General features: G+C 33.3%; 1 protein-coding gene across 2 annotated transcripts in view; it reads left to right on the top strand.

Annotated features, from left to right (window-relative positions):
- Window positions 1-1,626: 1,626 nt before the first annotated feature.
- Window positions 1,627-16,694, top strand: part of LOC128224133 (influenza virus NS1A-binding protein-like) — a 35,415-nt gene continuing 20,347 nt past the window's right edge. The window contains exons 1-2 of one of the 2 annotated variants that reach the window (XM_052933823.1): window positions 1,627-1,746; window positions 14,951-15,447. In XM_052933823.1, the coding sequence (XP_052789783.1) occupies window positions 15,119-15,447 (329 nt within the window). In that variant the 5' untranslated portion in view covers window positions 1,627-1,746; window positions 14,951-15,118. Of the gene's footprint in view, window positions 1,747-4,948; window positions 5,072-14,950; window positions 15,448-16,694 lie in introns of those variants that run through there. The other variant, XM_052933824.1, reaches the window with a different exon arrangement.

Here is a 16,694-nt window from a genome sequence, read left to right as displayed (position 1 = left end):
CGAGCGCTGTGCCAGAAGCAACTCAAAGCAACTAACTTACATACAGTTTTAATATTTGTTTTCATAAATTACATATTTCTGATCATTTTTGAGACATTTTGAACCTGAAGTTTCAAATCATGAAATGAACTATGTAAATTAAAATCAAGGGATTTGATAAATGTGTTCAAGAAGAAAGATAGGACTTCACCAACATGGTCATATATATATATCATGGGAACGATCTTTTTTTCTAATCGGTTCAAAATCTTTCATAAACTTTTCAATGTATATATTAAGAGTGTTCAAGTTTATCAAATATATTATTTACAATTAAGCTACAGTGTACCAATACCGGCACATATACGGGGATAACATCGTAGATATCAGATGAAAATTCTTTTAGACTGGCGCCCGACGAGTATCCCACGACAAGAATACGTCTTAAACAACGTGGAACGGACGTCAATATTTGCCCACGTCGCCTCGACGTAGGATTTTGGTCGGCCACGTCATGACCAGAATCACATGTCGAGCGACGTCATACCGACGTCGGGTTTATAATTGGACTAATTATACTTATAACTGTATCTTCGCATTAAATATGGAATTCCTCCTGGAACCCAAAACAAAATAATCAAACCCCTCTTTATTATGTCATTTATCGTAAAACGCTAATGTCTATTAAACAAGACCAGGACATTAGGAGCGCCGACTTATTACATTCTTCGCGACGGTTTTTATGTGTTGTGAAGCACAAACGTCTTTGTAATCAGCCCACGAACGATAATGAAAGTAACGCTTGTAATAATTTACACGTTCGATTCCTCATTCTCTTTTACATAAATTCAGTCTTTAAACCTTAACAAATAGAGGTTTTGAGTTGCATGTCCATGGAAAACAGTTTATGGACCAGTTTTTTAGTAAAATTCATTATTTCGAGACCATTACTAATTTTCAAAGTATATGTAAGGAAAGTCGACATGTGGCGGGGAATTGCAGTCATTTACCGTGCATGTCCCTTTTGGCAATTGAATACACCTATAAGTCGTTTAAATCGTGTTGGGACGCATGGCGTGGCCGATAATACAATAAAAAACTGTAGGGACAAGTCTGGGAGTCAAAAGTTAAATAATAAACCCTGTTTAGAGGCACCAAGCAGGGGTCCTAAACGACAATGAACGAGAGACACAAACGTATGAACACCACATATATACAAAATTAAACACCACACACCACAATTCAGCTAATTGGGACGGGATGGCCACTTTATACTCTGAAACAAAAATAACTCAGTAAATCTTACTGTCTTACGATTGACATGCGTTGGTTAAAGCTGATTGCGATGACTTAGCTCTCATCTATGTACAAGTTTATTTGTGTGTGGTGCTGTATTCCGCTTGCTAGGGGATACCCGGTATATCTTAATAAAATTTAACTCGGATGGCATTATTGGTCAAGGTATGAAATTATGATAAAATGAGTATGAGTAATTATGTCAAGCCCTAACAAATCAACTTCCCTGGCCGACACTGCCACATATAGTCTGAACTTCTAACAGTTAAACCCTTAAATGGTAAGTAGACTAAGGGGAAATAACAACTGCTTTAAATCTGAACAATTTAATTGGTGTTCTTTTGCCTTTAATCGATTAGTTTAATTTAAGTGACGTCATAAACGACAAAACGTGCTTGTTGACATTTGGGGACATTTAGCAACCGCAACTTCCATGTGTTGTATCAAACCTGCTATTTCTCCATTAAAAAGGTAACTTTTGATGTTTTCAGCTGTTTAGATAATTTCTATAGTACATGCTTTACCAACTATTTGACTTTGATATTCATGACATTCTATTTTCTATTCATGTATCAGCATAATTTATCAGGCCCATAGTGTCCGTCAACACTGACAACCTTGAAAATAGAATATTTTTTTGTCAACCATGTCACTGTTTGGCTTATCAGGTCCTCGTCAGTCACAGATCGTGTGTTTTTGCATTTTTCTCGTCTTTGATGCCTTGATAATGATTGTGATTATTTTGTTGAATGGCAAAATACATGAGTTTCTTCACGACTTTTGGCGGCATTTTTTTATAAATTTTTTTTACTGTATCTAAATTTTGTCTATTTGTCAACCCCTCTTCTGGCTAGTGACCACAATGGGGCCACGAATATTTGATACCGATTTTCATAATAATCGTATTTTAATAAAGCTTCGCGCATATAGATCAATACCAGTGTGACACGATATTGAATAAACAGGTCACTATGTCATAATTAAACCTGTGACCATCTAGCTAATTGGCGTGTGAATGGCGTAAAAACAGTCGGCGGATTATTCAAGACCGGTGAGATGAAGAAGAGGCAATAGGACAATAAATATTTGTATCGTGTTTGATCTTTCAAAAACTGTAGTTCATTGTGATAACTAAAATTACTCGTTAAAATAGAAATGTCATTAAAAAGCCAGCAATATGTTACTGTATTATTTCAAACTCGTCACATTAAAGTTTGACTTGAAAATGGACGTTCCAAATCAGCTTAAAAGTTTTAAATTTCCAAAGAGATTTTTTGGCACTAAAAAAACTGAACACATGGCATTCAACTTGCAATGGTTCCAAAGTCACTCATGGCTTCACTATGAAGAGGTAAACTGCGCTAATTTGTTATTTAACATACATTGTGAGACTGCACAAATATGAATAAACGTTACTTAAATATAATAGTTTTGTATCTATCAACTATTTTAACCGGGAAAGGTTTAGATGAAAACATGAAAATAAAACCTGAACTCACTGGAAATCAAGTTTTTCAATGCTTAAAATTGAAAAAAAATCTCGACGTTAGGGGACACCCATCCCCAACCCACCCCTTCTGCAGCCTCCATGTCAATTTCCTTCCTACGCGCCTGACACTTAGAGGTCAAAGGTCATATGATTACAATTTCTGTCCGCTTAACATCTCTTGAACCTCTTAAAGGATTTTGTAATAACTTGCCACAAATATTCATCATATTGAGACAATGTGCAGAGTGCATGTTACAATCAGCTCGGTTCAAGGTCAGTGTCAGATTTTGAGGCCAAAGGTCATATGACTATAATTAGACTATTTTTTGTGTCCTCTCCATATATCTTCAACCCCTTGAAGGATTTTGAAATAACTGATGATAAATGTTCACTATATTAAGACAATGTGCAGAGTGCGTGTTTCAACCAGCTGGGTTCAAAGTCAACGTCTGACGTTGAAATCAAAGGTCATATGAATGTTATAAGGCTATCATGTGTGTTGGCTCCATATCTCTTGAACCCTTTGAAGGATTTTTAAATAACTTGCCACTAATGTTCACTTTATTGAGATGATGTGCAGAGTGCAATCGGTTCAAGGTCAAGGTCACACTTAGAGGTGAAAGGTCATATGGCTATGTATAGAATCCGATGTCATCCATATTTGGTATATTATAAGAAAAGTTTATGAAGACCTTTCATTGGATTGCATTTGGGGCCCTTGGTCAAGGTCAAGGTCACTGTAAATAAAAATAGAAAAACGGTTTGTTCTGAATACATTTAGTTAGGCTTGACTTATTGCGACCACACTTGGTATAAAGGAAGAGTTTGTGAAGCTAGGTTATAAGATTAATGCTCATCATTGTTTGGGCTGGAGGGTGATGTTGCTCTCCTATGATATGGAATAATTTTAGTTAGGTTTGACATTTAGTGACCAAACTTGGTATGTAGAATGAGATTATGGGGGACTTTCATGGAAAAGCATTTGGGGCCCCTAGGGTCAAGGTTAATGTCACTGTAACTAAAAATAGGAAAACAGTTGAAACTGAATCTCACAATGAAGGCTGAAGTTCTTCACTCAGGGCATTAAAAAATACATTTGGTTCAGGTTACCTGACTCTTCCTATGAAATTGGCACTGACCCTACAGTTTTTATAGTCAGTTGGAGTTAATAAATATACATTTATATATATACATATATATTTTTGTATATTCTTATAAGTGTGTTAGTTCTAATAGGTAGCACTTTTCTCTTACGATGACAATTACATTCTTATATAAAGCCTAATAAAAAAAGCCTACCTACTCTACCTGTTTTTGAAAATGATCTAAACCTTACCAAACCATTTTTCTGATTTTTGGCCCAATCATTAAAAACCTCCTTTCATGGCATTGTTGTGTGTTTTTTTCTTAATCCAGGTTTGTTTTAGCACATATGGAACCAGATTGAGAGCTGCAAATTGTATACAGCAATAGAGGCATCTTTTTCTAATATATATATATGTATATATGGAAGTAACACTGTCACTTGTTTTGATAGAAAGGTCATTTGCTTTGACCTCCATGTTTGTATTGTGGAGGCTTTTAATAACCCAATAAACTTGGATGTAGTTGATAAAAAACAACAACAACAAAAACATGACTGTAAAATAAACAACCAATGAAGACAGATATAGTTTTTATCACATGCTTTATCCTATTTCTGCTTTAATATGTATAAAATTATCACAAATACCATTTCATTGCTCTATTAGTCTGGAAATAGTTGTATTATCACTCCCCATGTTTGTAAACAACTTAAATTGGCTAATTAATTGCTTAGTTGGCAATATTCCAGCAAGTCCTGGTTTTTTTATCTTATGACAAAGATTTATTTGAATAAAGTTGTTCAATGTCTATATTAATGTTAAGATTTTGTGAAAAAACATTTTGAAGATGTTCAGAACTTATTAAAAAATATGCTACATTATAAGCCTAAAAATGTTAAAAATTGATACATTAGAGTAGGGAATCTTATTTTTCATTTAAAAGTCTAAATCAGAATTATTCAGATGAAATATTTTTTATAGAAAAAACACTCATTGAGCTATGGACCTCAGTATTACTATTCTCTGATGACCTCAAACCATATTGAATCATTGTATGCTTGTCAGATCTGACTGGCTGTTGAACTGTCCCACATGTAAGCGAGATTATGAGCAACCTCAAGACAGTGTGTGCTTATTCACTACACAGTCTTATCTGGCGTGTAGTTTTTGCCTGGTGAAGGACAACAATATTATTATTTTTAAGATAATGGAATAAAATCAGGTAAACCATTCTTTAAGGTATTGCGTTGCTGGAGGTTTTAATTTATTAATCATTGCCAGAGATCTTTCTTTGGAATTGGTCTCTTAAGAAAAATAATAAGATATTTTAGCTTTAATTTGCAGTCTGAGTTTTAGTTTTGTTCGGTTCTGAAAGAATAACAGATTATTCATATAAGGCTTTAAAGCTGCACATTCACAGATTGAACATTTTGATAACTTTTTTTTTTTTTTTTTTTGTTACAAGCTAATTTATGCGAAAATGCATGTAAACCAGTCATATAAGACTACTGACAAAAAATTAGATTGCAGATTTTTAAATCCAAGTTCAACACTTTATGTTTTATGCATTTTTCTTAAACCATTAGTAACGCTTTTAGCCATAAAACATTAGATTTCAAAAGGAAATGCATATATTTACACAAAAATTTGTTTGTTCCAAGACAAAAAATAAAAAAAGGTGGAAAAACGATAAATCTGTGTGAGTACAACTTTCAAACAGCCTTGAAAATAATTTGAGTTTAAAAACTGCATCATGAAATTTATTTTTACCATTTCTACACTCATGATCTGGTGTGTTATCATCATGCACTGCTTGTTGGAGTTCACAGTGCTTAAAGTGCACTGTCTCAAAATAAGGTCAAACCACACGCTACTCACAGTCTGCCATGATTTTTATGACAACATTTGAAAGGTTTACCACAAAGTAGAGCAGTCATTCACCCCATCTTTACACGCTTCTTGTTAAGCATAAAACATTTTTAGCATTGAGTAGCTGATGGTATGAAGTTTATTCTAAATAGTTATCAGATCTGACAGTATAGTCCTTAGAGTCATGTAGGGATTTGGGACAAAAGAAGGGCATAATATTCATAGATTTAAAATATTTAGACACAATGTGACAATGAATTCATGAATGTATAATTTCATCATTGCAAATGTGATGCATCTTCAATCATGTGGCTGACTCAGAGTGAACACTCAACCTCGTCAATTGATGACCAAATCAGTCTAGTCTCTTGAACGTGTTAAAAATGCTGGTTGCGACCGTTATTGCACGTTGCATGAGCTCAGATACCTTAGGCCAAATAAGAAAATAGGTGCGTTTCAGGTAACGCTGCCAAAAAAAATAGGGTAGGTAGGTCAGAATATTTTTTTTATTTTTTTTTGATATTTTTTTTTTTGATATATTGATTCTGTATTGAACTGTTGACTCAGAAAGTAACAAAAATAAATCATCAATTTTCAGGTTTATCAGTAGTTTTTAAACATGTTCCATGCTTCAAAGGAAACATTCTTTATTTGTCTGGTTAAATACTTTGACAATGATGGTTGGATTTCAACTACCAGTAAGTTATGGTACACCACTCTTCTATTATTTAAGACTTTCCACGGTTTTACTTTTCTTTATGCACCCTTTTGCTTTCAATCCCCCTCTGTAGAATGCTAACCTCCCTGTAACATAATTACATGAAGAGTGGGACAGCAAATTTACCATATAAGCCATCAGCCAAGGAAACCTCATTGGTGTCAAGAGGACCTGGGGGTTCAAGTTTGAAGAACAAGTAACATGCAGGATTTATTGCCAAAATTGCACACTTAAGTCTGACATATCAATCCGAAAGTCAGTATCTGACACATTTGTATCTGACAAGAAAATTTAGTTCAAGAATTGAAATATACCTGCCACACAAGCACAAACTACCCGTAATTCACCTTTGAGTTCGGACAATCTAAAAATTCGGACATCCATTATTATTTTAAAAAATAATTTATTTTAGGTACCTAATTTTCGGACACCCAAAGGACATCGACTGTAACCTAAAGTCTCACAGACAAAAATTATTGATCTTCAATGCCTGGCTAGATTACCTAACCGTATACATCACTGTGATAAGTTAGTTAGTTACTACCCATCCTAAACGATTTATTGCCTGTTGAAAAGGATGTGTGATATATTTAATGGAGGATTAAAGAAACAAAAAGGGCAATCAAGAGATTAAGAAAACACAGACATGACATGTTTGTAAAACGATCCGCCAATAAACTTTAAAACTTGTACCACACTTTTAATATAGACTTTATGAAGCAATAATCGTACAGTTATACTCATTGAAACATCAATAGAACAATAAAAGTCAACACATTCAATGATACAGGTAACTATTTAATGTGATGAATTAAAGTTAGAAATGCAATACTTAAGTTACAATCAAAAACACCACCCAGACCCATTAATCCTGCATAGCAATATCCATGCTCTCCATGAGATCCTCCTGGGTATAACTGAGAGTTATGTGACATCACACAATGTGACTGTTTGATCTGAAGCCATAAAAGGTGTTTATTCATTTCAATGCATGTATAAAATGGTGTTGAATGGGATTTTAATTAACTTGATGAAGGAGTTACACTTATAGGTAACAACCATTGATAACTACGGATAAATTAATAAGTGGTAAAATGCAGACATGAAGAAAAAAGGTAGAATTGCCATACATGTAGATAAAATGTAAAAATGGTTATTTTCTATGAATTCGGAGAACGAAAAAATTATTTATTTTAAGGTGTCCGAACTCTAAGGTAAATACATTCAGAAATCCAACTCTAATATTGTCAACTTTACGTACATACATTTCGTAACAAATGCTTTTCGTACCCAAATCACATTTTTTTCAGTGAAAAATGGTTAGGGTCGGCGGGAAAAAATAGGGTAGGTCGGGTAACCTGAAACAGACCTATTTTTTATTTGGCCTTAGCATGGTGTAAAAAGCTCTTAAATTCTTAAGTTTAATACTTTTATAAGTATATTACAATATTATAAAGCTGCTTTAAGAATTCAAAAATTCACAAAAAGTTTAGAACTCTAATCATATGATGAAATGAGTGGATCATGTGTCTGAAACTCATTTGTGTACACAACAGGGTTTCATTGTTTGCTGGTTTTTGCAATTTCATCATTATTTTGCATGCCTGGATGGTTAAAATCTAGTGTATATGCAGATCTGTATTCATACAAAATATAAAGAATTCAATACAAAATAATAGAATGCACATCAATTTTGTCTATGAAAAATGTTTAAACCACAAAATCATCGTGTGGACTAAAAATACCTCCTTTGCGAAATAAACTGCAAATATAATATTTTTTCGTTAATCAATTTCTGATTGAACTTAACTTTCTGCCAAATGTTATTGTGTCTCATTGGTACACTTTGACTGGGAGCACTCCGAGCCTGACTTAATGAAATTTAGTGTTATCAGGATCCCTGCATGGAGTCATCATTACTGTTGTTAATGCTGGAGTTGAAATCAATTGCCAGTAATTGGAATAAAAAGATCTCAGACATAAATGAAGTTCAAAGGCACAAAAAGCCATGAACATTATGAAAGGCATCCAATTTCAAACCTTTTTAGCTCGACTATTCGAAGAATAGGTGGGCTATACTACTCGCCCCCGCGTCGGCGTCCGGTTAAAGTTTTGAGCAAGTTGGGATTTTCACTTATAAGTAGTGATGGGAATCGGTTCCAGCTTTACTATCGATGATCGGTTCCACTCAAGTAACCGATTATTGATAGTACAATCGGTTTGACCATTTCTAAGTATACCTTAAATGTAGTAGTATTTGTAGTATTTTGTACAATAAGTTAATAACTCATAATCATTTTAAACTAAGCTTATGTTATACATGTAAATGTACCATGTTTGAAGTAGTTGTTTTTTCTTTTATTACTATGAGCCAAATAAATACTGTTATAATCAAACTGCTTCACTTTACAGTCTGAGTTTTATGTTGCATCAAAGTCTTAGTCCTGGAATGTAGACTGTCATTTAGTACAACTGTCATGCCTTGTTTACCCAAGTGGTTTGTTGACAACACCTAATGCAAACATATGCATTAAATCAATTAGGCCTAAAAAAAAATACATTTGGTTCGGGTTACCCGACCCTACCTACAGAATAGGCGCCGACCCTACCATTTTTATAGTCAGTTTGAAAAAAAAATGAAAAACTAAAAAAAAAAAAAAAAAAATTTCGTTTTTTTTTTAATTGCTTTTCAATATGTAGTTTAAGCCTTAAATGCTTATACAGAAGATAGCTTTAACACCATTCTCCAATGATGAAAATGATATTCTTATATAAAGCCTAATAAAAAAATAAAAAAAAAGCCTACCTACCCTACCTATTTTTGAGGAGGATGTAACCCTAACCAAACAATTTTTTTTTTAGGCCTTACTAGTTTTATTTCTGAATGAATAAACAACAAAAAAAGTAACAAGACCATGTAAAACATTTTCACAACCAAATAACTACTGGTTCATTAACTTAACTTCTTAAGGCATGGCAAGCTTAAACAACACTAATTTGAGTGAATTTGACAGCTATATTTCATTTTCAATTTTAATTAAATTTTGTTAAATTTACTGATCAATTGAAAAAAAAAAGTGAACATTCTTTCTGACCATCGTATCAAATGTTCCAACGTGCTAATTGCATTGCCAAAACGAAAAGAAAACAGTCTGCATTCAGAACGAAAGGAAAAGTTTGACAGCCAACCTTTGTTTGCATATTTCTTGTTACAAAGCCGGCACACGGCATAATCCATATCTAGATTTTCTTTGGTATGTGGGCCTGGCTTTTTTTTGTTGAAGCCGAAGTGAGTCCATACTCTCGATCTGGCTTTGCCTCCAGGATAGGGAAATATTTCGTCTTCGAGATTTGGCGCTTGGTCAGCCATATTGTTTAACGATAAAAAAATGAACAGCTCCAAATGTATAAATAAAGCAAAAGTAAATAGGCGGTAATGAACCGATGATCGCTTATGACCATATACAATCGATTGTTGCCAACTTCTGGGACAACCAATCGATTTTTGATTATAATCGATCATCGGAACATCACTATTTATAAGTCCAATACCCTACATTCAATTGACTTATTACTTCACACAGTTGTTCAGGGCCATCACATGATGAGGTTAGATAACTCCATATTATTCTTTACACAGATTATGGCCCCTGATTGACTATGAAACTTAAGTTAAAGTTTTAGGGCAAGTTGGAATATTTATTAATAACTTCTATATCCTTTGTTTAATTGACTTAATACTTCACACAGTTGTTCAGGACCATCACACAATGAGGTTACATAACTCCATATTATCCTAAATACAAGTTATGGCCCCTGATTGACTTAGGTTAAAGTTTTAGGGCAGGTTAAAGTTTTAGTGCAGGTTAAAGTTTTAGGGCAAGTTGGGATTTTCACTTAAAACTCCAATACAATTCATTCAATTGACTTAATACTTCACACAGATATTCAGAGCAATCACATAATGAGGTTAGATAACTCCATATTATATTTTATACAATGTTTGGCCCCTGATTGACTATGGAACTTAGGTTAAAGTTTTAGGGCAGGTTGGGATATTGTTTAATAACTTCTATACCCTTCATTCAATTGACTTAATACTTCACACAATTGTTCAGGACCATCACCCAATGAGGTTACATGACTCCATATCCTTAATACTAGTTACGGCCCCTGATTGACTTGGGTTAAAGTTTTAGGCAAGTAAAAGTTAAGGGCAAGTTGGGATTTTAATAAAAAAATCTTCTATACCGTTCATTTAATGCACTTAATAAAATTCAAAATTATATATGACCATCTTACAACAAGAAACATAACTCCGTTTTAAGCCTAAATACAAATTATGGCCCTTGAATTTTTTTAATTTTTTTTTATATATTTTTTTTTATTTCCTTTGAAAGGCATATTTGTATATTCTTAACCACATTTTCATAACTGGAAATCAAGTTATTTGAATGACTTGTGTCATTGTTTGGGCGGGCTGGTGGGAGGGCAGCATCAAAGTCACCTTATGTATCGAATAATTTTAGTTAGGTTTGACATAAAGAGACCAAACTCTGAATTATTACATCGTTATTGTATTTTAAGTCAAAGCGGCGTAGTCAAGCGCGCTGTCTTACGATGGCTCTTGTTGAATAAAAGAATCTTTTGTTTTAATCAACACGTCTATCTAATCGGCCATTATAAAAGCTATCTCAGGGTTCGAATTTAGACTCGCATACTCGCAAAATGCGAGCGACATTTGCAAATTGCGAGTGACTTTTATTCAAGCTCGCAAAATTCTGCGAGTGGCTTTTTCTAGACCACAAAATGTTAAAAGGAAAGAAGAATAAACATGAACTTAACTGCGCTACGTAGTCGAGTGTAAACAGCCTATAGGTGGCATGTTTACACTACCAGTATAAAGAATACAGTATGGAATCACGCTCTAGTAAGTTTCAAAAATAGAACAAATATGGAAAAGGCCGAGTTTTATCTCTAATCTTTCCGGGATGCTCCGAGGCGTGCATAATACAAAGTGAATACGAATGACAAAATCACCTAGCTATATCATTGGCTAAATTTAGCGCTTTTGCGCACTATATGTAAATCCCATCATCCTTTGAATATATTTTCGCCCAACTGGCAAAATGAATAGACTTCGTTGATCAATATATTTCATGGTCCAAAGTATCTACGCTACATTTACTGTTGCTTTTTTTATTTTAAAATTATAATGTTATTGTTTTTAATACTTATAGACTTAATGAAATCTGTAGCGTTCTTGTCGAATGGGTATAAAATGACCCAATGGCGGGATAAATATACAAAGTGAACAATGTCAAATTATTGGACAGTTTTGTTATCAAAAAGCTGCCAGCATCAGACGAGTCTTTCCGTACCCCCTAAATAGAATAAGCCATCAACAAGTTCCAGAAGTCGAGTCACTCAAGATTGATACTTTTTAATATTCATAATATGTCTGGCATAATATGTCTAGGTGTAAATTTATACATTAATTAGACAAAATTTTAATAATAATTAATAATAAAATTGCAAGTTGATTTTTCAAAATTGCAAGTTGATTTTTCATTTTGGGAGTTGCCTCAAAATGCGGTTGCAAAATTTTGCGAGTGCTCCTCAAAGTTAAATTCGAACCCTGTATCTATGCTAGGTAGTAATCAATTCAATTTGACAGAGTGGAGTGGATGAATATACTACACAGCGATTACTTCCCATTCAAACCTAAACTAGTTTTCTTTACTTTTGGGAAAGATCACAGGGTAGCTGTCCTATCAAAGAAACCGGTTTAGCTTCTTTGCACCCATGTAACAGAATGTAAATAAGATACAGAATACCTACAAATTTGGACCAAAAGTGGTTGTTTCAATCGAAATACAGGATCCCTAGGATAATGATGAAAATGTTAAAACACCATTGTTATAGATATGCATTGAACATCGATAACTACTCTTTGATCGAATATGGGAAGGAATTAATACTCTTTTGAAAAAGACAAACTCATTGACCAAAAACATTATCTAATAAGGAACAATGTTGAGGACAAATTGAGGTTTGTAGGAAGTTAGAATGCCAAATGTATTTGTTCAAGGTCTGGTCTATTTATTGTTACTTGTATAAGCCTTTTGAAGTCCAGATTGTAATGCAATAGACTTTTTGAAACCTTTACAATATTGAGAAAGATTTAAGCATTGATATTGGGTGATTAATGTTAGTTTTATCTTATGATATTTAAAACACACAGTTGTTAGTAAGATACTGTAAATATTCTTTTTAATGAGTATGTCCTAATAAACGCACCAGGAAACCGGGGGGGAGGGGAGGGCGCCGACCCTACTGACCCTACTTAATAATTTATTTTTTTAGTCTGCGTTTCAATAAATATATAAAGTATAAATATATAAAGTATAAATAAATATATATGTAGTTTAAAACCTTTAAAGCTTTATTCAGAATATTACTTTAAAGCTGCACTCTCACAGACATACCATTTTTACAACTTTTTTATATTTTTGTCTTGGAAAGAGCAAATTTTTGCGTAAATATCTGCAAACCAGTGATACAATACAGCTGACAAAAAATCAGATCGTAGAGTTTCATATTTCCGTTCGAATATTAATGTTTTATGGCTTAAACTGTTACTAACGGTTTAAGAAAAATGCATTAAACATCAATTTTTGAACTTAAATATAAAAATCTGCGATCTGCTTTTTTTGTCAGCAGTCTTATATAACTGGTTTCCATGGATTTTCGCAAAAAATGGCTCGTTCCAAGACAAAAAATAAAAAAGTTGTCAAAACTTGCAATCTGTGAGCTCTAGTGCAGCTTTAACACCATTTTAAAAGCATGAAAATTACATTCTTATAATGAACTCCTAATAAAAAAATAAAATAAAATGCCTACCTACCCTACCTGTTTGTGGAAAGGATGTTACAAACCAAACCATTTTTTTTGGCCTGAACACGGTTTGGTCAATCGCAGGTTTTCAACCCGCCTTGGGTCTAGGTGACAGGTAAATTTGACATTAATGTTATAGCTGGTATTTTAAACTTTTTACTCTATAAATGACTGATCATCGAAATAAAGTTGATTAGAGTTTGCTGAATGGGGGAAAATGGTTCTTATTTAGCATGCAGTGTTCTCAAAAAGACACTTGCCTTATGCCTTTAATAGGACATTTACGGTATTAATCAGGAAATCAGAATTAATATAGGTTAAACTGAGCATTGAATCATAGGATTAAAACTAAAAAAGATTAAACTGATTATGATATATTGTACATGAAATATTGTATTATATTACAACACACTGAGACACTGTACTTAAACACATTTTAATAATATTCTAAATTTTAGAAATATTCAAATGATTCTAAAGCCATGCAAAGTTGTTCTATCTATTTAATGAACCAATTTTTCAGAAAAAAAACAACAACAAACATAATTAATTGTCACCAAAGATATTAACAAATAATGCCAAGCTTCTGAACACCTTCTTGATAAGCCATGTTGCAACACAAATGTCTCTGAAAAGTTTCTGAAGACTAAACTGAGAGGGAATATTACATAGAATGAATATTTTGTTGGAATTTTCCTAAGCTATGATAGGCATAGAAGGAGAATCTTTATATTTGTTTAAATTGTCATTTTAAATATGAGTAATATTAGAAGAAAGCCATATTGTATCCCCTTGCTCCTTTTTCCTGCCAAAATCAGTAAAACACAAATTTCATTTGGTGTGGCCTGAATTGTGAAGTCATAGAATAGATAAAAATCAGATCATTAATTTATATAGTGCATCAGTTTTAACCTTTTTGAATAGCTGTTTATAAAACTTGAAGAATGAAATTGCATGCATAAATTTAACATAAACAGCTGTCTTGCTTTGTTCATATTTGTGTGAATATATTGGTGTTTTTTTTTTGATGGGATTGCATATTGATATATCATCATGCACAACATTAAGTTTGTAAGTTTCAATTCATTAAATTGTTGTATTTTATTCTTAAAATTTACATATTAAAATAGTTACCGTAGATTTTGATTTTTTTCTAAGGGCTATAAGTGCATGGTTTAATTTCATGGTTGTAATAATGTATTATCTCTTCATCTTTTTACTGTTACACTGCTGTTTTCTAATGTAAGACATTACACAATTTCTCCTGGTAAATACATGATATAATGTGGTATCTGGGTCAATTCTTTTGATGTTTTGTAGACAACATTACAATTTCCTGTAGTTAATTAATATATATATAGAATATGGAAAAATAGAAATTTAATAGTTTTGACAAGGAAACAAATCATAATTCTTATAATGGTAAGAATAGGTTATTGTTACAGTCAATGAAAAACATGATCATTTGATCAACAGAAAAGTCAGGGAATTATTTTTCCCACAAGTGTTGGTATTTCCTGGAAGAAATTCAAGTTGGCTACAGACTAATAGGAAAACTTGAATACATAGGTGGTGTAAATTTTACTTGGGTGTGACATAAGTTTTGTCCATTTTCAGTTCTCTGTTGCCAATGGAGGACTGCAACAGACCCAGTAAAGACTCGAGACTCTAGCAGTTACAACTGTGGTTACCGAAGAGGCGTACAGTCAGAAGGGTGTAATCTGATATTATTACGCTACATGTTTTTGGAGGTGTAAGTGATATCTTATTAAACACAAGCTCACAATGTTGGAAAGAACGCCTTCATCGTCGAGTATTGAGGAGGAGAAGGAACAGAAGGAGCCTCTTGTATTTGAGGACAGCTCGCACACAAGAAACGTCCTAAACCAGCTGCGTGAGATGCATAAACGGGGCCAGTTTTGTGACGCCAAGTTGTTGGTTGGTGAGCACGAAGTCGGGATACACAGGGCGGTGCTGGCTTCGTCAAGTTCTTACTTTTTTAAGCTGTTTGAAGCGCAGGATGATGAGGAGAGGCTGACGATTAAAATGTACAAGCTGAAAGATATATCATGGGACAGCTTCAAACCCTTGCTCGACTTCATTTATACTGGCAGGTATAGGAACAAGTTTTCTCTAAATCTTAATTATTGCATGTAATTATATTTTGCAATACAATTTTTTTACAGAGATCACAAATCACTGCCATCTTTTACCTAACGCAAACATAGTTTAAAATGCTGGAGTTTGAGAAATGTGCTGCAACCTCATAAAAGCTAAAGATTAAAGGGTTAAAAAAAAGCTGTCTGGTAAAAGCTGGAAGTCTTTCGCGGTGTCTGTATTTACTAATTCAGTTCTACTTGAGCATAACAATTGTCAAAAATATCTTATTCAGGGAAAACTCAAGAGTTGGTGTTTTCTTCTTGGGAGCACATCGCTTACTAAAACACAATTAAAATGTAAACTAAATTATTATGGTAAACATGATTATGCATATTCAAATCTCTACAATATTTCTTCTCATTAAAGTGACATACTTTGTTGGTATTGATTCTTTATTTTCAAAGCAGTATCTGTTATTCAAAAATTGTTATACTTCACAGAAAATAATTGTCTCTAATGGTCAGGCCTAAAAAGATGTTTGTTTAGGGTAACATATATATATACCTGACATAACTTGGTAGGATAGGTAGGTTTGTTTGTTTAATGTCGAGATCAAGTTCTTGCAAAGCGCTATTTCTTGCAAATGTCACTCATATTTATTGCTGTTGTTATGGATTTTTTTTAAATTAATGACAGTTTATGTTTAAAAAAAAGTTGGGGGGATCTTCGTTTTTTCTTAAATGACTTGGTTCGGCGGCTTTTATTAGGTAGCAATGGGTTACCCAAAACAAGCCATTTTTTAGGTCTGATTAATACTGCATGATAACTTGATTTACATACTCATTGTTCTAGCCATGTGTTAGGGCACACTTGTGTTTACTCTTCTGCTCTGAGAGGGCATAATTGGGTTAATGATTACATACATTGATATTCTTCTGATTAGTGGCCGCCAATCTAACATGTGGAAATACTTTGTAAGCATTCATAGACCTCATTGTCTTAATATGTTTAACATAACTTGTTTATGTCTGTCATTTGGTCTTTTACTTACAGAAATAAGAATCAATCCTTAAACCATTGTAATTGACATATAAGTATTTTCGGGTGCAATTTTTTAAAAGTCAGTTACAAAAGTCCTTCAAATTATGAAATATGCAATGAGGCCACACTTAAGAGATGTTTGGCGTTACCTGACCAGGTGTCAATTTGAGGGGTGAGAAGGTATAATGTAAGGTGTTTTTTATGCCTCTGAAGCTGGGCA

This window comes from Mya arenaria, chromosome 17 (genome assembly GCF_026914265.1).
Source record: "Mya arenaria isolate MELC-2E11 chromosome 17, ASM2691426v1".
NCBI classification, from domain to species: Eukaryota; Metazoa; Mollusca; class Bivalvia; order Myida; family Myidae; genus Mya; species Mya arenaria.
This window is presented reverse-complemented; position numbering and strand designations above follow the sequence as displayed.